The sequence below is a fragment of the Pteropus medius genome, unplaced genomic scaffold (genome assembly GCF_902729225.1).
Source record: "Pteropus medius unplaced genomic scaffold, Ma_sr-lr_union100, whole genome shotgun sequence".
Classification (NCBI taxonomy): domain Eukaryota; kingdom Metazoa; phylum Chordata; class Mammalia; order Chiroptera; family Pteropodidae; genus Pteropus; species Pteropus medius.
In genome coordinates, this window is record NW_024350325.1 from 4149126 (window position 1) to 4175325 (window position 26200).

At 33.0% G+C, this 26200-nt stretch overlaps 1 protein-coding gene and 1 long non-coding RNA gene across 4 annotated transcripts in view; one reads left to right on the forward strand and one right to left on the reverse strand.

The window, feature by feature from the left end:
- LOC120583837 (uncharacterized) overlaps nt 1–15172 on the forward strand; it is a 37513-nt gene extending 22341 nt beyond the window's left edge. Inside the window, exon 3 of the long non-coding RNA XR_005647879.1 lies at nt 13527–15172. This is a non-coding gene — a long non-coding RNA (uncharacterized LOC120583837). The remainder of the gene's footprint in view (nt 1–13526) is intronic.
- The window catches only part of TUSC3 (tumor suppressor candidate 3), a 155434-nt gene that overhangs the window by 73076 nt on the left and 56158 nt on the right, over nt 1–26200 (reverse strand). For all 3 annotated transcript variants that reach the window (XM_039839334.1, XM_039839335.1, XM_039839333.1), the window contains exons 3-6: nt 8684–8801; nt 4711–4851; nt 1169–1309; nt 964–1053 (exon numbers count right to left, since the gene is read on the reverse strand). In XM_039839334.1, coding sequence (XP_039695268.1) covers nt 964–1053; nt 1169–1309; nt 4711–4851; nt 8684–8801 — 490 coding nt within the window. The remainder of the gene's footprint in view (nt 1–963; nt 1054–1168; nt 1310–4710; nt 4852–8683; nt 8802–26200) is intronic.

Below are 26200 nucleotides of genomic sequence, written 5' to 3' on the forward strand. Positions count from 1 at the left end.
ATTTTGCCATATGATAATTTTATTCTGTTCAGAACCACAGTTTCAGAAATTAAAAAGTTGTTATTCTATGTATGATAGCGGTATTATGGTTATGCTTTTTAAAGAAGACCTTATCTTTAGGGACACCTACTGAAATATTTGTGTGAAATGATACTGGAGTTATTTCAAAGAATCCAACAGCAGGTAAAGAGGACTGAGTGGGAGAATAGATGAAAGAAGATTGGTCATGAGTTGGTAAATGATTAAGTTTGGGGATGGGTACATGAGGGACAGCATTACATTATTCTCTCAAAATCTGTATATTTTCCTAAAAGAAAAAAAAAAAGCTTGAGGAAATAGGGCACATTTTCAAATAGTTAACTTTTACCATCCTAATACTAAAGCCTCAAAGACAGTATTTTGCAAAGTTGATCTATTACAATATAAATCACCCACCAAAAGGAAAGACAAGAAACTAAGTTATATGAATTCAGTAGCAGTTACTAACGTGAACTCTGCTAGTGATTTAACTATGTATCAATTTCACTTTTAATTTTGTAGCAAACATTTCCTAGCATTCTAATACAATGACTGCCAGAGTTCTTAATAATGTTTTAATTAATCTCTTCCTAAGTAAATTAACCATTGAGTGGGATACTGGCTACAAACTACTATTTTGTCTTCTGGCATTACATATTATTGCCATAGCAGTATACAAAGCTGAAAAAATAGTTTATGCGTGCAAATTTGATATTGCAGGTACAATGAATTTTTTAATCAAAACTGAAGCAGTCCTTACCCTAAAAAAAAAATCAATATATTGTATATGCATGCTTGTGTGTGTGTACATGGCAGAAGTAGTAAATAAGAGAGAGAACATAAATTTATATACAGAATCCTTTCTTACTAAGTATTAAACATAATTTTTGATTCACATGAACAGGATTAAAGTTCAGAATATTGATACTTAGGACATGCACCTACCACTTGTCCGTTATGTGGGTTCTTATGAGCATATGGAGGTCCACGGATATGGTTCCACATCTGGCCAGACGTCATAGCAAAGACGATACACTGAAAGAGAACAATGTGTTTCCATTATAGTAATAATCTGGCTCATTTTGTTAATATTACTCAACTTATGCTGTTATACAAAATATAGAAAAAGAAGTACAATGTGGTAACATACCAGAGATACCATGGCCCAACCAGTTTTGTTATATATGAACTCCAAGTTGTTCCTTCTTAAATAGAGCAAACCACCAACAAGTGACACTAACAGGGCCAAAGCAATGGTGCCAGAGTAGTTGGGTGGCCTGAAGACTCGAATCTGCAAAAATACAATGAAAATTTTAAAAGTGAAAGAAAAATAATTTTTCCTCTTAACTATATTCCAAGTCCTTCTAATTTTCAACATAAATTTGGAAAGATGCCATCTTACTTTTCATAGCTGGCACTAATATTACTTTTATTTTTTATAAATCAAAAATATTTGCCTTAAAATATCAGGGCTATGTAAAAGAACTCACTCATCATTTTAGGTTAAATGGGTTAAATATATGCGAAATCTAATTATATTAAACCCAGAGCTGTTCTGGTTAACCCATGGAACATGAGATCATCTGGTAAAGAGTAAAGGTAAGATGGGGGTATATTATTTGTATAATTTCAAATCAAGACTTTTTAAAAAGACATTTTAAAAACTGCTTTATTGAGATATACTCCACATACCATACAATTCACCCAAAGTGTCAATTCAATGGTTTTTAGCATATTCACCAACATGTGCAACCATCACCACAGTTAATATCAGAAAATCTGAATCACTTCAAAAGGAAGTCCCATACCCTTTATTCATTTCCTTTTTTCTTTTACCCTCTAGCCCTAAGTAACCACTAATTTACTTTCTGTCTCTATAGATTTCCCTATTCTGGACCTTCATATAATATGTGGTCTTTTTTAACTGGCTTGTTTCCCTTAGCATAATGTTTTCAAGATTCAACCTTGTTGTAGCATGTGTCAGTACTTCATTTCTTTTTAAGGTTGAATACTCCACTGTATGGATATACCACATTTTATTTATCCATTAATCAGCTGACAGTCATTTGGATTGTTTCTACATTATGGCTATTCTGAGTAATGTTGCTATAAACATTCTTGTATAACTTTTTGTGTGAGCATATTTTCATTTCTGTCAGGTATATATGTAGATTTGCTGGGTCATATGGAAACTCTATTTAATGGTTTGAAGACTGCCAAATTGTTTTCCAAAGGGCTACATCATTTTGCACTCCCAACAGTGGTGTGTAAGGATTCCAATTACTTGCCAACATTTCTTATCTCACTGATTTTAGCACTCCATGTGAGTGTAAAGTAGTATCTCACTGTGGGTTTGATTTGCATTGCTCTGATGACTAATGAGCATCTTTTCATGTACTCACTGGATATTTACATACTTTCCTTGCAGAAATGTTTATTCAGATAATTTACTCATTTTTTAAGTGGTCTTTTTATTATTGAGTTGTAAGGATCCTATTTTAAGTCCTTTAAAAGAGAAATGATTTCAAATATTTTCTCCCACTCTAAGGGTTGTCTTTTCATTTTCGTGATGGTGCTCATTAAAGCATAAAGACAAGCAGTTTTTAAAGTAGTTTTTTAAAAAGTAAAATTGGTATCAACTCATGATTTCACAGTATGTTCAGATCTTGGTTCTAATAAAATTTGCTACTAAAAAAACCCCAAGGCTCCAGGAGAGATGGCTAAATGAGTGCTGGGTAGGGTAGATAGGTAGATACAAGATGAACCAGAAGTATCACACTCTGACCTCATATTTTACTACAAAGCTACAATAATTAAAACAATTTGGTATTGGCAGAAAAACAGATACATAGACCAGTGGAACAGAACTGAGTCCAGAAATAAACCCACACATATATTAGCAACTAATTTTCAACAAAGAAGCCAAAAACATACAATGAATAAAAGAAAGCCTCTTCAATAAATGGTGTTGGGAATATTGGAAAGCCACATGCAAAAGAATGAAACTAGGCTGTTGACACTATATATTAAAATTAACTCAAAATGGATCAAAAACTTAAGACCTGAAACAATACATAGAAGATTTATGGACCTTGGTCTCAGAGGGGTTTTTGTGAACTTGAGCCCAAAGTCAAAGGAAATAAAAAGGAAAATTAATGAATGGGACTGCATCAAACTAACAAAACTTCTGCAAAGCAACAGAAACCATCAATGAAACAAAAAAACACCCAACTGAATGAGAGAAGATATTTGCAAATGATACCACCAATAAGGGGCTAATAACCAAAATATGTAAAGAACAACAAAAAAACAAACATTCCAATTAAAAAATGGGCAGAGTACCTGAACAGACACTTCTCCCGAGGAGACATACAAATGGCCAACAGACACATGAAAAGATGCTGAACTTCACTAGCTATAAGGGAAATGCAAATCAAAACCACAATGAGATACCATCTCAACCTGTTAGAATGGCTATTATCAATGAGAAAGGAAATAACATGTTGGAGAGGATGCAGGGAAAAGAGAACCCTTGTACACTGTTGGTGGGAATGTAAAATGGTGCAGCCTCCATGGAAAAAGTATGGAGAGTCCCCCAAAAATGGAGCAGCTATATAACCCAGCAATTCTTCTTCTGGGTATCTACCATAAAAACTTGAAAATACTCATAAAGATATATGTACCCCTATATTCATTGAAGCATTATTCACAATAGCCAAGAGAACGAAACAACCTAAGTGTGCCTCAACTGATGACTGGATAAAGAAGGTATGGTACATATATACAATGGAATACTACTCAGCCATAAAAGTGAAATACTGCCATTTGCTACAATATGGAAGGATTTTGAGAGTATCATGCTAAGTGATATAAGTCAAACGGAAAAGGACAAGAATCATATGATTTCATTCATATGAGGGATAAAAAACAGCGACAAATGGACAGACCAGACGGAAAGTGGGCAGGAGCAGGAATAAGGTAGTAACAAGATAGAAGACGACTAGACTTTGGATGGTGAGCATATAATGCAATATATAGATTGATATATTATAGAATTGTACACCTCAAATTTAAATGTTATTAACCACTGCTACTCTGATTTATTTAAAAAATAAGGAATAAAGTGATATCTTCTTAAAAAAAAAAATTTCTATGGCTAAGAATTTAAATCATCTTTGATTATATCCTTAAGTTAAATTCCTAGAAGCGGAATTAAATTATATAACAAAGACATGATATATGATACATAGTTAAAATAGTTATACCAATTTATAGTCCCAAGAACAGTGTATGTTTTTTGTCAGATGGCTCACGAAAAGCAGCTATTATTCTGTTTTTATTTGCCCAAAAGATAGAAATTATATATCTTGCTTTTTAATTAGAATTTCTTTCATTATTAATACTATTGGGTAATATTCAGTATATTTTTTAGCCTCTGAAATTACTTTCTGCCTACCTCACATACTATTTATTGGCTCTTAAAATATCAATGAACCATTATTCTAAAAACCACTTAAATTCACCTAACTTAAAGTTTAGCTTACATCTTATAGCTATACTTTCTCTAAGCAAAGAGAGATACTCCTTAGAGAAATTAAAAAAAAAAAAAATCCTGTGGCCTTATTACAATGCTCTAACAAACCAAGCTAATTAGCCTATTATTAAAAAGGGGTGGGGGGAATAGAAACATACATGAACATCCGTTCTGTCAGCAATCCACTTTGCTAGTTGTTCAGCTGCAAATCCGATCCTTTGAAGGTCAAAAGTATCAGCTCTCTTAGGTCTTCCTTTTGCAGGAAAATGCATGAATGTAGGAGCAGAGTTCATGTTGAGCTATGAAACATGAAAGAGAAAATACTAAATATAATACCCAAGCAACATTTATATATTAGTAATCTAACATTTCATGTTTCTTTCTTCATGAATTTTGGAAAGATAACATTTATTATAAAAATCCAAGTGGCTTTTCAGAACTTAATTACTATTTTTATTCAGAACTTAATTACTATTTTTATATCCCGTTACTACCTTAATATTGAAAAAAAAAACCTTATAAATTTGACTGTTTGCTAAACCTTCACATTTAACACACATCATTTGTATTTTCAGCTGTATCCTCTAAATTTTATAATCCATTTCATTCTTTTTCTTTCTAGAATTTTGTAATTAAAGAATGAAATAATTCAAAGTGCAAAATAGAAATTATAGTTTGATAATACATGGACTATTTCACTTCTTAAGGAATTATTAAAGTACTAGCATTTGATGAAAAATATACTATGGAACTAATTCCAAACAAATTATAAGTAGATTGACTGCTCTATTAAATTTTAAAGACTTTTAAAAATGACAATGACTGCAATAGAAGCCAACATTTTTGCTCTGAACTTGATTGTCTTCTCTGTTCAACTTCTCTATTAATTCAACTGTCTTAAAATGGTTATGTCTCACTATTATTTTCTAAAGGCAATTTCCATTTTAAAAGTGTACTGAATAAAACACTAGCCTAGTATAAATATTAACAATACAGTACCCCAAAACAAATAGATTAATTCGCATTGAGGAGTAAATGGCAAATATATATATAATTATGTATATATGTGTGTGTATATGTATATGTATAAATTCTTGCTGCCCAGGAAAAATATCTCAAATGAAAAGCCAAGAGATTTCTGGCCCTTATTTGTAATACATATTTCAGCATTTCCCATAAAAAACAAAACCAAATCAAATAACACATACTTTAGATCACAGCTGACATCAAGGTAAAGATATTGCAGTACCAGCAGTGGGCTTGTATGTTATGGACAACTCCCTGGCCTGTTGTCAGACACTTAGCCTCAGCCATCACACAGGAATCACATGTAATTGAAGTTACTTTTCCAGTAAGTCTCCAACAAGCCAGGAGTTGCCAAATTTCTGCACTTGCTATTAATATTATATTTGGACACCACACTATTACTGACAGTGCTTTCAAACATCAGTTTAGAGAGTGTTTCAACAAAATGTGATTTAACGGGTAATGAGAAAGAAAACACAAGCATTAAAAATCTTCTAGTGATTCTCAAGTAAAATAAAATAGATTTTTTTCCATTTTTGTAGATTGCAATTCCCCATAAAAATCATTAACTACTATAATGTTTATGCATTTCTGCATTTAAAAACAAAAGAAACTCTTATTGCTAAGCCAGGGGCTAGGTTTTGGAAAAGACAAAGCAGTTCTATATTTATAATTCTGCTGAATCAAAATTACCCTGAGGAAAATTTTCAACTAAAAACAATTTTGACTTCAACTCTCATATCTATGTTTAAAGCATATAAAAGATTTCAACAATTATACCTAACAATATAACTATATGGTTATATGCTAGCAGCCTATAGTCAGTACTTAGCACAAAGATATGATTACTTTGTCTCATAGTTTTGTTTTGTTTAATCTGAATTAGCTGCCAACATTTTAAAGATAAATTTCATGTAGAAATTCATATTTAGATCTCTTCTTCAAAAACAGATTTAGCTACATGTGGCCTGAACTTCTTCAATAGAGCTAGAGCCGAGCTGTGTCTCTCACTGAGGTCAAGCTTGTCCTCTCATCTGCTGCAGTCCCCACCTACACCATATTGTTTCTTCAACATGAGACCAAGGATCAGCTGCATGACATTTTGCTGATTTCATTTCTTATCGTAGTTAGAAGAAAAGTGAAATATGAGTGTTTCCATTAAAGATTTATTTTTTTAATAAAGACCAAGACAGACTTTGTTGTAATAAATATAGGAGAGAGCTAATTTACTTGTGCAAGTGAAAAACTAATGTGTTTAATATACTAAGTATGTACATAAACAAAGATATCACAATGAAACAAACTAATCCAACCTGCTTTCTTAGTTTACAGGCCTGGCCAGGATAGACACTTGGGCTTGAAGCCTGTGCTGTAGCAGTAAGACTGGAGTAGGATGACTACTTACTAATATGGTAGAGAGGATTCACATATACAATGAATAGCACTTCCATCTAATTTTCTCTAAGGCCAACTCTAAGATTCTATACAGACATAAATTAAATGAAAGAACATTTATTTTGCATAGTACTATAATTTTCCTTTATAAGGTTATTTGAAATTACATATTTATATGTGTTTTTCTTTATATTATTACTACTATTAGCACTCTAGTCTGTAAGCTCACTATGGGAAAAAAACATGTATGTTTTTCTTGCCAATTTATTGCTCCTACAAGAATAGCCACTCAATATTTGCTGAATAGATGAACAAACAGAAACATCCCTAAAAGGCAAAATAAATTTAGGGAAAAAGAAATAAATGAAGAATACTAATAGGAAAGACCAAGGGTAAACGCTACTGAAAGAAAAAGAATTTATCTTATTCAACCAGAAAACAGCAAAGATGAATAATCAATCTGGAAGCAAATAAGCAAAAATACTCGCTAATCGCTCATTTGCAATTAGTGAACTAGATTCTTTACAGAGCTAAATGACCTGGTAAAGCATTATGCCAAAGAATGTCACATGTGACCAAGATACTCAAACTAATCAATGCCTGGTACTACAATAAGTTTTACATTTGAAAGGCACTAATCAAGTAGTGATAAATATAAAAGAATTAATAACTGCAGAGTAAAGGCATGATTAAGAGCTAGCTCTCTGGAAAGCAGACTGCTGAGCTCAAATTTTAGCTCCAAACTTTATAACCTTGGACAAGTGACTAAGCATCCTCATACCTTGGTTTCCTGATCTGTGAAATAGAGATAACAACACTAGATCACTGTGAAGCTGAATAAAAGAATACACATGAAGCACATAAGAGACGACTGTATAAATGACAACGTATTAGTCTGCTCAGGTTGCTGTAAGAGAATACCACAAACTGGGTAGCTGAAACAACAAATTTATTTTCTTACAGTTCTGGAGGCTGAAAATCTAAGATCAAGGTCAGAAGAGTTCTCTGGTGAGACCTCTCTTCCTGATTTGAAGATGGTCACCTTCTTATTGAGTCCTCACATGGTCTTTTCTCTGTGCATATATAAGACTGGTCTCTTCCTAGACACCAGATCACGAAGTGGTGTCCACCTTAGACACCACTTAAAGGAAGTAATTAGGGTTAAATGAGGTCCTATTGGATTCAAGTTCCATCCTTATGATCTCTTTTAATTACCTCCTTAAGGTCTCTATCTCCAAAAAATATGGTTCCTGGGGGTTAGAGTTTCAACATATGAATTTGGAAGGGACACAATTCAGTCTGTAGCACAGAACAAATGCTGTTAAATAAATCTTTAATACTTTATATATAAAATTATATTTGCCACATGGGAAGAGATCAAGTAATACACTAAATTTTATATAAAACTTCAAAAATTTATGAACAGTACCATCTTAAACCATGTAAACTGCCACTGTGTACTGAAAAAACACACTTCCTCTGCAGTGCAAAAGTTGAAACTTGTTTACCGTACTCACTAATGGCAAACACTGTTCATTGATAAAAATAACATTATTTGTAATTGTTTTAATCACATCATAGAACTTATTAATAACCACTATTGTGTCTCTCAAATTATTCAATAAATGGTATCCTTAGCTAGCAAACAAAAATGTATCAACCACAACCAACTCTATTAAATATATTAACAAAATAAAATATAACTTTTACCTGTTGAAAAACATCTGTGCCTTCATCGTAGTCCACCATACTGAAGAAGAGTTTGTTACAAAAAGCAGATGAATAGCGCCAGGAGTTAGCCAGTATTTGATATTCTTCATTAGCTTGCCTAATAAGAATAATGGAGCAGAGTAGAAATATGTCAGTATTTAAGCATTAACAAAGCTGTTAATAAAATGGGTAATTCTAGGGCAAGAGTTGGCCAGGGTTTGTATGGAATGCAAGCTAGGAACAGATTTTATATTTTTAAATGGTTGTAGAAAATAAAAATAATATTTCGTGACACGAAAATTACATAAAATTTAAATTTTATTGTTCATAAATAAAGGTTTACGATACAGAGTCACACTGATTCATTTACATATTGCTTATGGCTGCTACTGTGCTATACAAGGGCAGGGCTGAATAGTTGTTAGGTGAACCCATATGAGCCAAAAGCCCATACAGGCTCTTTAAAAGTTTTACTACTCTTATTCTAGGAAATAAAATCATTTTGTGACATCTCCTACCTTATATAACTTAAATCTTATAATTTTTAGCAAAGGGCATGAGCAATTTTTAAGAATATTCGCAATTCAATTTAATAGAGAAACAACAATCATGACAATATATTTTTAAAATTATAAATACAGTTATAATGTACCTTTATATATTCCATTTATCTAAAATTGCATTTATATTCAAACTTAAAAGTAAATAAAAATTTCTGGGAAGCTAAATCAAATAGCCTGAACAGTCTTCCTCTAAAAGCATATTTACTCCTATTTTTAATTCATTTCTATTGGACATTTTGTTGGTTTTCCAAATAATAAAGCTCTATATTTAGGTGTAGGGATGGAGTATAAACAGAGAAATGGTGTTGCTGGAAGGATGTAGGCATAGTAATGGAAATAAAAAATAAGTGACTGCAAAACATTAATGAAGTGCTTCTTCCATGTAGTAATTGATTATTCATAGAGTTTCGGGGAGCCCCTCTCCCAAAACTGGAAGTAGAGAAATAAAAAAGGTATAATCCCACAATAATAAAAATACTTGAAATGGAATCAGCAGCAGATAAGAGATTTCAAGAATATCTGGAAACATAAAGCTAGTGGAAAAGATCTGATGGAGTATAATCTCAAAGGACAGTGCAGTGTAGGAAAAAACTAAGAAAAGTACTGGATTAAAAGTAGCAGAGATGCTAGGTCTGAAATTTTACCTTGCTAGCCTAACAAGCTAGCCTGTTACTGTTTCATGGATGCTGGCAAAAGACATGAGACTCCTGGGTCAGAAACAAAAAACTTTATTATTTCATGTTCATTTGCAACAATTCCCCATGCCCCCAGGTCTCGCAGGGTGACATAAAAGGTCCTTTGTGGATTCCTGCACACATAGTTGACAGTGCTACCAAAGAAGAATATTGAGTTTATGGGACTTACTCTTTTATAGTAAGTGATAACAAGTTTGTGCTATGTTCAATGGGAGACATGATCTTTTTCTCCTTAAGGCTTGTCCCTGCACACACAACTTTTTGCATTCTTGGCATACCCAGCAAGAACATACAGGGATGCTCAGGGCCCATGGCGAACTGCTTCTCCCAAAAGTATTTACAAACGTGTGTGCACACATGCACATACACGCACACACACACAGGTCATGTAAAAGGGAAAAAAAATAAAAAGAGCACTTATAAATTTTAAATATGACTGTTCAAGTTAAAAACTAATATCAGTAGAGTTAAATAAAAGTCATACAACAAAAGACACGGGTGGATTATATTGGGGAAAGGAGAGAGAAAAGGACCTAGAGACAGAATCCAATAAATCCAACTTTCAAACAGAAGGCGTCCCAGAGAGAAAAGAAGCACAAAGTAGAGGAAATCTTTCTGGAGACATACGCAATTCAAAGAGACTAAGTCTTCAAATTAATTTCCCAGGTTATGAATAAGAGAAATAAGAAAAGACAAACACCTAGACATATTGTGATATTTTAGAACATTACAGATAAAAAAGAAGATCCTAAACGTTTTCAGAGGAAAAAAGATACATAACAAGGGCAAACAATGAGAATGGGATTGAACTGGTTATTAGCAACACTAGATACTGGCAGATAATGGAACATTTTCTTCAGAGTTTTGAGGGCATGCTATTTTCAATCTAGAATTCTGTATCAAGTCAAACAATCAAGTTTGAAATAAACATGTTCTAAGAAGTGTAAGGAATGTGAAATTACCTTAGGATATAATTGACAAAAAAGTGATATGAATTAAAAAAATTTTTTAAAAAGAAAACTTGAGACTATGATAGAAGCTCTATATGAAAGAGAAAAGAGCAACTAAAAATAAGGTAGGAAGGGTAGAAGACATATAAAAAAGCTGTGATGCAACTATGGAGTTATGAGATACAAATTAGAACAGGCATTTAACTGGACTTCCAGATGAACAGAATAGATTCTAAGCAATCAGTAGAATGAGAAAGAGTTGGAAGATATCAAGACTATAGTAAGATAGTAAGACATAGTTGGTGTCACAATACAACTGCAAAATGAACATAAAAGGCAACGTCTAAATCAGAAGCAAATTAAAATGTATCATAATTTTGACAAATTGGTGATAGGTTATTTTGAACATTTTCTTTTGAGTAGGATAGAGGTCATAAATGGTGACACTGTAGAAAAGAAACCATAATCACAAATTACTACTTTACAGTCGACGCTATTTATGTGGAACTAATAATATAATTGCTGTTTATCATCTGTCAACTTTCTAAATCAACCTACAGACAGAGTAAAGATATAAGTATGTTAAAGTGCAGAACAAAAACGCTATCAACTACGACAAGACAGAAATATAGTTAACAGGATTTGGTAGATGCAAGAACAAGAGATGATAGGGAAGGGAATACTTGCTAACCTAGGGAATCAAGAGATACAACCTACAGTTAATGGTCAAGAAGGAGAAAGATGCTATTTACTATTACACTAAAAAAAAAGAACTGCTAAACTATAAAAAATGATAGGTAAGATGAATTAAATCTTCACTTATAATAGCAGAAATGTAAATAGCAAATCTTTGTTATATGAAATAAATATGAGTATATATGAAATATTATTAGAACAACATTTAGAGAGATGAAAAAATCACTAGAAGAAAACACAAAGGAATAAAAGTAATTGACTGTGGCTAAGTCTACAAACAGGTGAGTGTAAGGGCTAGGGACTTTAGTTGTTCACGTTAGGTCCTTTTTTTTATTATTAACAAAAAGCATATAACAAAAAGCATATAATATAAAAATACATATTTAAGAAGGCTAAATATGAACAGGGCTATAATCTGAGGTCATTTAGCATAAAGTAAAGATCTTAAGGGCATCATTTTATCAGAGCATAATACAAAAATTGATCATTGTCATGATCAGCCTAAGACTGTGTTGCGTTCAGTAGGCAGAAAATTATACCCATTTAAAAAATGTGTTCGATAAAAATGGTTACAAAACCTTTAAAGCTTTGGTAGTTAAATAGAATTTAATTTGTTATAATTCACTGAAAAAGTATTTACTGAGCACCTAGTAGCAGGAAGTAAGCTAATCTCCAAAGTCCCTATTCTTGAGGAATTGATGTTTTTAGTGAAGAGACATATAGTGAACAACCAAAGAAATACATAAAAAATTAAAAACTAAAATATACACTGAAGAAAAAAATAGATGGAATGAGATGAAAAAAAATAAAGAGGACCTACTTGATGTTATGGTTATAAAAGTTTTCTCAGATCAAGTGATACTAAAGCTCAAATCTCAAGATGGAGAAAAGCTACCACTGAAGATCTAGAGAATGAACATTTCAGGAAGCACACACAGCAAGTACAAAGGCCTGAAGAGGGAAAGAATTTAAGATGCTGGCAAAATGAAGCTGTGGTATAAATGAGAACATGTTTTCTGTGAATACACGTAGAATGCACAGCTTACACCCTCTCTCAATCTATGTAAAATAGTGCCTCACTGCTCCTCTACCAATCCTAGCATAGAAACACAGCTAAAAGCAATAGGAGCCCTGAAATCTGATTTTTGTCACGTGGAATATGTTACTGGTAAGTATTCATCACTGATTTTCAAAGAAAAAATGTATAATAACTTCATACAGTGAATTGGCACTGATGATGAAGTAGGTCTGAACTAACCATTTTTACACAGGATAAATATTTTCACTTTTAAAATGAAACGGAAATAGCAAATCAGCAAAAATTGACATTTCTATGGTGATGATATTCTAAGAAATTAAAATGCTTCATTCTGAAAAATACACAAGAATCAAATCTTAGATTTCAACATCTGTATACATTATCTAATGGAATAACATAAAATAAGGATGTTGAATTTCTTTCATGTTATAATGTAGGACAGACCTACTAGACTACTAAGAATACATTCATGCACTCATTAATTCACCCTACAAATATATATTAATGCCAACAATGTGTCAGGTAATGTAGGAGCGAATAGTAAGTGCAATGTCCCTGATATCAAGGAGAATATATTCCAGTGAGTCAAAGAGAATAAATTAATTTTGCCTTCAAACTCTGTACTCCATATCATCCAATTTTTCAGTTTAATTTTCCATTATCAATTGTAGATTCTATCCTCTGTTCCAAAATCCTAAAAAGTTTCCCACTGCCTGTATCTTAAAGACAACGGGCAGAATAGAAGACAAGATCCTTCATACCCTATCCACAACTTATCTCTACAATCTATGTCTCTATTAACATACCATAGTAAAAGGGCCTGTTTTATGACATGCCATGTTCATTCATTAAGCATTAAAGCATTAAATCCTTTGCTTAGAATGTTTTCCTTTCTTTCAGAAGCTTGCTGAAAAACTGCCTCTCCTTCAGAAGTCATTTCAAATCTACCTGCAATACTTGAATCAACTGTCTGAAATGAAAATTCTCAGTTACTGTGCAGTGCTACTTAAGTTATGCACTTATCTGTACTGTTTATGCATATTATGTTTATGCTTTGGTTTTTCAATGGCTAGGACCCAGTACAGATAAGCATTTAATAAAGGTCTGATGATGGTGATGATGAATAATACACTTTCCTAAACAGTCAATATATCATGTATGCCCTAATACTAAATATCACTAAATTAAAGATTCTGAACTCTGGAAAGTCTGACCAAAAGCACATATAGGTTTGCATCAACAGGATAATGTCTCTTATAAGGCAAAATTGCTTTATTCTATTGGTGGTCTTAGGAAGAAAAAAACAAACAAACTTTAAATCTATGTATCATCACAAATAAACATTATTTATCAAAAAAATAGAGGCCATGACTTGAAAAGTTATGACTAAAGTATCATCTAAAATCATGTTCTTAATGTCAACTGTATATGCAAATGTAGGATCTAGATCTTAACCAGCAATGATATTTATTCAGCATTTTAATATGTGCTGCTATAATAAAGAAGTATACCTCATGGCTCCATCTTTAAGAAACTTGTTAGAGAAAGGAACAGACACACACTAAGACATATACACTAAGATGTATATTAAAAAAAAATGCAGATTATAGATGCCACATGGCATGAGGAAGAGGATAAGATCACAGTGGACTGGAGTGATTGGACAAAGTGTGAACGTGAAAATATTCAAAGAAGAATGGAAGGACTAAAATGATAATAAGAAAGGACAGAAAGAGAATATTAAGGTAACAGAAGCTGTATAAACGAAGACCACTAAGTCTAAAATATGTTATTTTGAGTTCAAATAATAGAATATAAGTTTCATGTTAGAAAATAAGGAAAAAGAGACTGGAAACTCTCTTCCGGTAGAAAGATAAATAGGGCTTTGACTTTATTTTGTAAACAGTGAACAATTATAAATGTTTTGAAGGAAGTGGATTATGCAAAATGCTAATTAAGAAAGCTGTATCTGGCAACAGTGTGTATAATATATTGGAGGAGGAGAAAATAAATGTTTGGAAACCACTCAGAATGTTAATATTATGGTCTACTTGGGAAAAACATATGAGGCTATTTAAATAGATTATAAATGAAGATATGACCTATTTCTTACATATTCTCCTTTAGAATCCAGAGCATCAAAGCAACAAGCAAAATTTCTACACAAGATGCTTCTACTTAAGAATATATTTAGTTGATTTAAAGAATTCTAGGGGAGCCAAGCAAATTACATTTTTTCAACACAAGTACAATACTCAGAAAATTTAGTACTGACAAGGTATATGGGGGCTTCTGATGGATACAATTCACTAGCAAGAATCTAAAATATGTTATTATGAGTTAAACAGAACTATTTGTCATTAAAAATAATTCAATGAGCCTGAAAAATACCAATTTTAATGTTGATGACATCTATTAACAGTATAAAAGACTCATTAGAAAGAATGTTCCCCAATAATATAGACCCTGTTTTCTAAACTTAACTCCATATCCTTATTACCCCTTAGTCCAACTTCTTAATAATAATGAATAGAAGAATCCTACCTAGTGCAAATTAGAAATTCACTGGATTCTTGTATGTGTTTATGTCACTCGGGCTAATGAGCAAAATAAGTCATCGCTAGTGCTTATTAAGCACACTTCAGACTTCACTGCCATCTGAAATTGAAAGTTGAAAACCACAATTGCTCCAAACACTTAAATATTTCTGATACTATTAACTAAAAACATATTTTCTGTTTTGGTAGTTCAGAGGAATATTAGAGGCATAACTTTATGAATTTAGTAAGCATTGTAAATTGTTCTGATATATTCACATGCAGCCTGAAGAGGGCAGTCAAGTTGTACCAAAACATCCAGGAAGGCTTAAGCAGTAACTGCCCGGCACAACTCTTGTTAAATCTGTTCTCGAGTAAATTTTCTCAATTTTTGATTATGGGAACAAAAAAAAAAGAAAAATCAGTTAATCCAAATGCTATAACTTTTTATATTATAATAATTTTTAAAGGTTATGTAAAACTAAAATGATTAACTTATCTGTAGTTGTATATGTTTTAATATATTTCCCATGATGAATGTAATTTTTATCTTTGACGCCATTGAAGAGATTTTTTTAAGAAATATGAATTTTCTTTTTAGTGTTAATCAAACTACCTATAAAGTAACAGATTTATGTCAAAAATCCCATGTATGACTTTAATAGTCATGTTTACAATGAATTATGTATATATATAAATTTATATTACACATAGGTATTCTAAAGTGTATCTTCATAAAACACCAACTTAATCTACTTCTATAACTATATAGAAAGATCTAGAGTGAGCAGGACAACATATTACTTATAGTTCTAAAGAGGAAAAAATACCCCAAAACTAGTAAACAGCACCCTGAACAAAGATTTTAACAGAGTGATTTCACTCTTGTCATGCTACATGTACCCAGGACCCTACTGAATACACCAAAATATATTAAGTAGACCCAGTGCCTCTCAAGAGATGAGAAATTAATAGTTCCCTACACTATTGTAATTGACTCTGCACAATTCACTTGGTAAGATAAATTAAAGAGATTGAGCTCATTATGCTTTGTGTTTCCTATGCATCTATATGTTCCTTCATCAGACTTAAGTAGATACCGTTCCTTGGAAAACAACTCTAACATAAAATGTTATTCAAATGCATGTCTTAAAAGAAAAATATCTATGAATATAAGAGACATTAAACTGTAACATTCATAGTTACAACACGGTTCAAGTCAATAAAATGTGTTCTCTTAAAAAAAAATGGTAACACCAACATATAAATGCTTAAAAGTCATATGCTAAGAATACTGACACAATGCAGTAAAGAAGCAAACTGATTCATCCATCGTTCATTTGACAAATTTTCTTATCTACTACATATACTATAAATATGAGGATTATAGTTTATAGTATATGTAGTATATATATCTGATAAATATTTGTAGAAATAACAATAAAGAATAGATGAATGAATAAATGGATAAGTCAGTACAATGTTTGGAAAGGATAAAAGTGAGAAAGACACAGGCCCTTGCCTCAAGATGTCAGTCCATTAGGGAAACATTATAATGTTAATTAATAAAAATAAAACAACAAATCTTATTTACGATAACATGCCCAGGAATTATCATGATATTCAAAAACTATTTGTTAAATAAATGGATTAATGCATTTATCACAAAACTTGACTAGCTGAAATTAGGAAAGCATTAATTCAGACCTTAAATCCTGTAGGGATTACTCAACAATTCTATGCTTTAGCTTCATGTGCTAAAAAGCCTAAATAAAATATGCCGCCTTTAGAGAACTTTGTTGTAATGAATCAAAAAGACAGACACGAGATTACAGAAACCGTTTTATGAGGTGGAGATTAGGTGTTTTCTACATAACTGAAAGCATCACCATCGTCATAACATTTATTGAGATTTACTGTGTACCAAGAACTCCTTTATGTATTTACATCTATCTCATTCAATCTTCACAAAGACTTATAATATAGATACCAGTTCTGCCCCTGTAGTTGTAACTGTGCATGTTATATACAATTTAATATCTCTTATTTTCGTATACATATTTTTAGGAATCTGAAGAACAGAAGTTAATCAACTTGTCTCTGTCCCATGGCCAGCAATTACTAGAGCCAGCAGAATTCAAACTCAGATTGTAAAAGATAGGCTATAACTATACCTATGGCTATACATAAAGATACAAATACAAACTCAATTCTTAAAGTGTTTTCCCCAGACCACTTGTATCAAAAATCATGTGAAAATTTTTCAAAATGTATTTATTTTTTGAGCAGTTTTAGGTTTACAACAAAATGAGGGGAAGGAACAGAGATTTCTAGTATATTCTCTCCCTTATACATGCATAGCCTCCCCTATTATCAACATAACTCAGTAGAAGGGAATTATTATTTATTTATTTATTTATTTATTTTACCAAGGATGAACCTACATTGACACATCATTCACCTAAAGAATGTAGTTTACCTTAGGTTTAACTCTTGGTATTTTACATTCTACAGGTTTTGACAAGAGTATCATAATATATACCTACCATCATAATGTCTACAGAATATTTTCACTGCTCTAAAAATTCCTAATCTCTCACCACCAACCCCTGGAACTACGATCTTTATTTTCACCATAGTTCTGCCTTTTCTAGAATGTCATATAGTTGGAATCATACAGTATGTAAGTATGTAGCCTTCTCAAATTGGCTTCTTTCACTTAGTAATATTTATTTGAGGTTCATGCATGTCTTTTCATAACTTGATAGCACATTTCTTTTTAGTACTGAATAACATTCCATTGTGTGTATGTACTTTGCATGGACATAAGTTTTCAGCTTCTTTTGTACCAAGATAAATAACTGCTGGATCATATGGCAAGAGAATGTTTAGTTTTGCAATGTACGAGAGTTCCTGTTGCTTCACATATTTGTCAGCATTTGGCATTATCATTGTTTTGAATCTTGCATTCTAATAGGTACTTGTAGTGGTATCTCATTGTTATTTTAATTTACATTTCCCTTGTGACATATGATGTGGAGAAACTTTTCATATGCTGATTTGCCATCTGTTTATCTTCTTTGGTGAGGTGTCTGTTAAGGTCTTTGGCCCATTTTTTAAATTGAGTTATTTATATTGTTATTGTTGAGTTTAAAGAGTCTTTGTATATTTTAGATAATAGTTCTTTATCAGATGTGTCTTTTGCAAACATTTTCTACCGGTCTGTGGCTTGTTTTCTAATTCTCTTGATATTGTCTTTTGTAGAAAATTTTTCATTTTAATGAAGTCCCGCTTATCATTTCTTTCATACTGTCTTAGGTATTTCATCAAAAAAAGGCATCACCACGCCCAAGGTCATCTAAGTTTTCTATGTTATCTTCCAGGAGTTTTATAGTTTTGCATTTTACATTTAGGTTTATGATCCATTTTAATTTTTATGAAGGATATAAGGTCTGTGTCTAGATTATTTTTTTGCATGTGGATGTCTAATTGTTTCAGCACCATTTGTTGAAGATACTAACTTTGCTCCATTGTGTTGACTTTGTTCCTTTGTCAAAGATCAGTTCATTATATTTGTCAAAGTCTATTTCTGGGCTCTCTATTCTCCATTAATCCAGTCTTTCACCAATACCACACTGTTTCGATTATTGTAGTTTTACAGTAAGTCTTGACATTAGGGAGTGCCAGTTCTCCAACTTTGTTCTTCTCCTTCAATATTATATTAGCTATTCTGGATCGTTTGCCCGTCTATATAAACTTTAGAATCAATTTGTCAATATCTGCAAAATGATTTGCTAGGATTTTGACTGGGATTGCATTAAATCTAAAGATCAAGTTGTGAAGAACTAACATCTTGAGAATACTGAGTCTTCCTATCCATGGAATATCTCTCCATTTATTTAGTTCTTTGATTTCATTCATCAGCTCTGTAATTGTTTTGTCATACAGATCTTCCACGTATTTTGTTAGAGTTACACCTCAGTACTTCATTTTTGGGGGTGCTAATATAATTGATATTGTGATTTTAACTTTAAATTCCCTGTGCTTGTTGTTGGTATATAGGAAAGAAATTGACTTTTGTATATTAACCTTGTATCATGCAGCCTTGCTATAATTGCTCATTAGTGCTAGTTTTTTTGTTGATTCAGATTTTTTAAAAGGATGATCATGTGATCTGCAAAGAGTTTTATGTCCTTCTCCTCAATCTGTATACAATTTTATTTTATTTTATTTTAAAAGTTTTTATTTGATTTTCACTTATTCCTTCTTTGGTGCCCTTCCTTTCTTTATGTAGATCCAAGTTTCTGACATATATTTTCCTTCTCTAAAGCAGTGGTCTCCAACTTTTTTTGGCACCAGGGACCAGTGCTCCTAGGAGAATCTAATGCCTAATGATCGAAGGTGGAGCTGAGGCAGTAATGCTAGAGCTGGGGAGCAGCTGCAAATACAGATGAAGCTTCACTTGATCACCAGCAGCTCACCTCCTGCTGTGCAGTCCAGTTCCTAACAGGCCACAGGCTGGTACTGGTCCGTGGTCTGGGGGTCGGGGACGCTTGCTTTAAAGAACCTCTTTTAACATTCCTTGCAAGACAGGTCTGTTGGCAACAAATGCCCTCAATTTTTGTTTGTCCGAGAAAGTTTATTTCTCCTTCACTTGTAAAAAATAATTTCACAGGGTGCAGAATTTCTTTTTCTCTTAACACTTTAAATATATCACTCTACTCTCTTTTTGCTTGCATGGTTTTTGAGAAGTGGATTTCATTTTTATCTTGTTCCTCTATAGGTCCCCCAGCTTCCTTGCCTTCTGACTTCTTTCAGAGATTTGTTTTTGATTTCTGTAGTTAAGGTATAGTGTTTTGATATTTTTGTTGGTTTTGTCATTTATCCTGTTTGGTGTTCTCTGAGCTTTCTCAATCTATGGCTTGGTGCCTGACATTAATTTGGAGATACCTCAGTCATTATTGTTTCAAATATTTTTTCTGTTCCTTTCTTCTCCTCCTGGTAGTCCCATTACACGTGTTAAACCTTCTGTAGTTGTCCCACAGCCCCTGGATATTGCTTTTTTCTTTCAGTCTTTTGCTTTCTTTGCTTTTCAGTTTTTAAGGATTCTATTGATACATCTTCTAGCTCAGAGATTCTTTCCTCAGCCATGTCCAGTCTACTGATTAGTTCGTCAAAGGCATTCTTCATTTCTATTACAGTGCTCTTTATCATTAGCATTTATTTTTGGTTCTATCTTAGGATTTCCATTGCTCTGGTTACACTGCCCCATCTGTTCTTGCATGTTGTCTACTTTATCCATTAGAGCCTCTACCACTGTAAAATCATACTTATTTTAAATTCATGTTCTGATAATTCCAACATCCCAGCCCGTCTGGCTCTGATGCTTGCTATATCTTCAAATTGTGTTTTTTGCCTTTTGATATATCTTGTAATTTTTTCTTGATAGTCAGATGTGATATACCAGGGAAAAGGAGAATGCTATAAATAGGCCTTTAGTAATGTAGTGGTAACATGTTGCAAGAAGGGAAGTGTTCTATAGTCTTATGGTTAGGTCTCAGTCTTCTGGTGAGCCTGTGTCTCTGGGCAGTGAACTTCATGACTGTTTCCCAGTTTTTTGGGTTTTTTTTGTTGTTTTCTCCTCCCTTAGGTGAGACAGGATGGCTGGAGTGTGCTGGGGATGGGTATTTCCTTTCTCCAACATAGAACACTCGAGTCCAACAGAATTGGGTATTCTCCTTCCCCAGTCAATTAGGCTCTGATAATACCCCACTATGTTAGCGTCTGGTTAACCAGTTTTCCCAGAGGGCAAGCCTTATTAAGAACAGTGCTCTGGTATATTTCAGAATGGTTCCTTTCCTCTCCACCTGCTGTAAGTCCAAGGGATTTTTCTGATATTTACTATGTGAATGTGGTCAAGCTCCTAGAGGTAAATTTTACCATGTTGTAGAGGCTCCTCTGACTCGGTCTCTTACAGTTTTTAACTCTAAGAGTTGTCCGCACTGAGCTTCCAGCAATTTATCAAGTACAGTTCAGATTTTCCTGGCCCAGAACTGGTTTCTGTTCCTGAGTCTTCTGCTCTGGTAAACAATGTCTCCCTGTATTCACCTTCCTCTCCAAATTGGATTTCTTATGGATCCAGGAAGAGTTGATTTTTCAGTCTAACCTTTTACTTGTTGTAAAGATGGAGTGGCAACTTCCATGAAAGCTCATTATGTGCAAAATTGGAAACTAAAAGTGGATTATTTCTTTTAATATAAATCCTTAAACACATATCATGCTATATTAATCAGCCCCTTCAAAAGATTGGTTCCAGGAATATATATTTGAACCAGCTTTCCAAGTACATTTTAAGCACACAGAAATATGAAAATAACTGGAATAAATGAAAACTGAAAAAAAAGGAAAGCCTTCTTAAATGAAGTAATTTCATCTGATTCTGTAGCACATTTCCCCCCAAAAGTTAAACATATTAATCTATGTTCAGAAAGAAAAAAAAAAAAAAAAACAACACAAAAGTTTAATAATTTGGTGTAAAATGCAACAAATATAAAAATAACCATAACACTCTCAATATGACTTCAAAACAATGTTATATTACTCTTATTGTTACCTTTTGACCATGTAAAAAGAATACACATAGTATGTGAATTCTAAAAATCTGGATTTACGTACTGGCATTGCACTTCATAATGTATAAACTTAGAACTAAGTCACATATACGTTTAGTTTATTTTTCCCTTTATATCCAGACAATACCAATAGTAATTCCTCTCTCACTGAGGTTAAAAGCATGAAGTATATCAAAATATTTAATAAATGGCAAAGGGTTATGCAAATCTCACTGTATTTAGCATCTAGCTTAAAATCCATTGACTGTTTGCGCTTTCAAATCTCATTTGGGCTATTTCCCCTCTTACACTGCACCAGGCCCAAAATCATTCTTGTGCTTTCCTCAGTAAACTAAGCTTAGTCTTGAAATTGTATTTATGTGTTTTTTCCTTCTCTTCAACACTACTTTCATAGAAGAGCACACATGCCATGCAACACACTTGGCTCACACACATCACAAAGACATACCCAGGGCATTGAAGCAAATATATATGCCTTGTGAATTCCTAGTCATCCTGTAGGTCCTATTACCTCAATTAACACTTTCTGAAATTGCCTTTTTTGGACACCAACACTAACAAGTAAGACCAGGGTCCTTTCATAGATCTGTGCTTTTCCTTCATAGTGTTTATGAGTTAGATAATTATAAGGTTAACCAAGTAACATGAATATTGTCCAGCACTTCAACTAGACTCTGAAATCAATGAGAGTTGCCACCAGGTTAGTTTGTTCACATTATCTCCTCAGTATCCAGAATGATATCTATATGTAGTAACTGTTCAATAAATATTGGTTCAAAAATGTCAGGGTCAATATAATATTGTATCATCACAGTAGTATCAAATTCCATGGCAAAAAGCCACAAATTTATGAAATATTCTTTTTGTTGCTAGTTCTTGTTAAGATTTCTAAGGGAAAAAACAAAACAAGCTCTACAGACCTGAAAAAAATAAAAACTTAAATAAACTAAACTAAAATGAATGTTAGATATATAATTCCTTGCCAAGAATGTTAAGAAACACTTCAGAATTATTAATAGGTTTATGTTGGGGGTCCCCAGTACCAATCCCAAGTTCAGTGATTCACTAAATAAATTACAGGAATTAACATATAGTCATATTCATTATGGTGAAAGGTTAAGGTTTATTACAGTGAAAAGATACAAAGCAAAATCAGCAAAGGAAAAAGGCACATGGAACGAGTCAGAAGGAAACTAGATGCACGCTTCTACCAGTAACTCCCAGTGGAGTCACACAAGACTCAATTCCTTCAGCAATGAGTTGTAACAACACTTGTGGAGTGATATCTACCAGGAAAAATCATTAAAGATGTAGTGTCCAAGATTTGTACTGGGAGCCAGTTACATAGACATCCTGTCTAGCACATACTAAAATTCCAGACTATTAAAAGAAAAGCAGATGTTCAGCATAAACCACTCTGTTTAGAATTTAGGCACAGTATGCCACTCTTATCAGTTACAGAATTGTGGGAACATTCCTGAAATCCAAGTTTCCACATACCAGTGAAGCCCCAACCTGTCAGCAGGACTTTCAAAGGAGAGCGATCTCAGGTCAGCTATGTTAACTAGTTTGTATACAATCATTGTAGTCACTATTGTCTGATAAACAAAAGAAGGGAGCTGTGTTCTTCAGTAGACTTTACTGACAAAGACAATAATCTACCACAAAGAAGGAATAAATCTGAAGCTGTTTTACTCGACAAAGTATTAATCTGTATGAATTCATTCTTATAGGACCAAGCCTTCTATGCATCTAAGAGAAATTATTTAGAGACTAGGGACTAGAATCTGGGACCATGATAAACACTAAACCTTATTTAATATGTTAAATGATTAGCATATCATAAAATCATAGAAATCAGGACAAATGCTTAAAAATAACATGAACATTATTATAATTTGACATGAATTTATATGTATCTGAGTAATATTTCAGGCTTTTGAGATAAAATGTAGAAACTTTCATCTTTATTTTTAATGTTTGAGAATAGCTATCGAGACTACACATTCAAAAGTAATTATACCATTTCAATTATAACCTTTATAAATAAAAGTTTTAAAGAAGTAAAATGCTATTTTATAGCCTATTAACTTATGTAACTGTGTAATAAGAAACCTTTCAATCTGTTTTTCTCCAATATGTATTCTCATTCATTTCATTCAATAAAATCCTAGTAAGTACATAGAAATTGCAAAGCTCTGAATTGCATGTGATCTAGCATCAACACATCATTATCATTAGTATGATAGTTTTTGTTTCAAAGAATTTTCTCACGGTCAAACTCCAAATTTTCCTACTAAGATTAAAACTCTATCTGAAAAATTACTGGGTTCCTATAGGATAACAACAACCAACTAATAGTTTCTAAAAACTATGCAGATATATCAAAAGAACAAATAAAACTATTTATGCCTATAGCATAATAAGGATAAAAAGAATACTTCGCAAGATAAAGTTATACAAAAGTGAAAAAATTAGCATCTGCAACCTGAGAAATCCATGCAAGAACAGGAAGTAAGGTGCAAACTATGGAAAAGAAGAGAAATCCTAGCAGAGTTGGAACACAAGGAGGAAAAAAAATCATCTCCAAAATGAAAGGATCTCACCTGAATTGGGAAATATTGAATAAAAGATCTGAGACTTGGTGGATAAGAACAGTGACTGCTGCTGGCCAGTATAAATGAAGGGGCTTGAAGGACACAAAAACAAACATCGCAGTCTTAAGAATGCAGCACTTTGTGGGAAGCGGGAGAGAACTTAGATGAGGCAGACAGGCAGGCCTTGGAGGCCTGTAGTGAAAGGGGAGAAGCAAGTCATGGAAAGTAGAGGACCTATGGAATGATAAAATTGTCTCAGAATCGGAAGACAGGGAGGGAAGAAAGAGGGAGGGAAAGGAAAGGAAGAAGGATAGGAGGGAGGAACCTGCTATGCTCAATGTAGCCCACATTATATATATAGAAAAGGGTACTTGAATTAAAAAAAAAACCAAAAACAGAAAAAACTACTAGGCTACTTAAAAGTCTAAGCATCACTTACACAATAAAAACTACTATTTCTGGTATAGGAAAGAATAAAATAAATTTAAAGAATGGCAAATAACCAGTAGTATCTGTACAAAGAAGAAAATCAAAAGAATCAAAATTCTTCAATGATGAAATATTTCCTTAAAAAACCATGAAGAAGAAAAATAAACCACAATATTCCAACTTGAATTTAGTATTGTTAAAGAAGCATTTGTAGACATAAGAAAAACCTCAAATAAAAAATTCAAAAACTCAAAGTAGAAGTCAATAAAAAACAGGAAGATGTATGTGAGAGTCGACCAGACTAAGGAAACCAATAGAAGGAAAAAAAACAAAACAAAGCAACATACAGAATCCTGCAGAAATGAATTCTGCATTATAAGATGCTCAATGAATAGAGCTGACTGAAAGTATAATAAAGGACACTAAGAAATTAAAAACAGATAAGAGAATAAAAACAAACGTTAAAAAGGAGAAAAAGCATGCTAGATATGAAAGACGAACAAGAAAGATTAACCACATGGAGAACCAGAGTCCTTGAAACAGAAAAACAAAACAATGGAACAGAACTGATATTTTAAACAATACACTGATAAAATTATCTGGAAATAAAAGAAGGCCTATATCTACATGTCGAAAGGGCCCACTGTGCACCTGGGGCATCTACTTCCAAAACAGTCAACTTTGAGACAGTGTAGGAAAATTATTAGACTTCAATGAAAATAATTTGGCCCTCTAGGCAAAAAGACAAATCACATGCAAAGTAAGAAAATGAGGTTGGCATCAATTTCTCAAGAGCACCTGACAAAATTTTGGGGGACTATGTGAGCACATTCAGAATGCTCAATGTCTCCAGCAGTCAAAGAAAAACTGCTCTCTTCAGCCTCCATCACCAAAATGGAGGCTCGACATCTTATAGGCTTTTAGATACTGAAGTAAGTATATTCCCTAATTGAGCCTTCTTCTTAGTCATTTATATAGATTAACTAAAAAATCAGTGTCCTCTGAGTAGGGGTCAATCCAACAGGCTGCATCGGATATTTCCAGCAAGTGGTGGCTTACTATCTACCTTTGGGGGCACACAAACATAAAGATCCTTTCAAACTACAAGACTTTGTGACTGCTAATGTTGCTGTTTGGAAGCTATGGGAGAGAAACATGAGTTCTACTTATCGGTACTCATTTATGATTTCCGAACATGCCACATGCCTGATATGGCTACCAAGTACAAGTAAATGTCTGATATCCCTATTTTGAGATTAGGCAACTTGGACCCGGTGACTAATAAGGTGAGAAGGATCTAATAAGCCAATGTTGTTAAATGGAAATGGTATATTCAGGAGTGCAGCTGACCTGGGTATTCCAGCTTATTAGTCTTACAT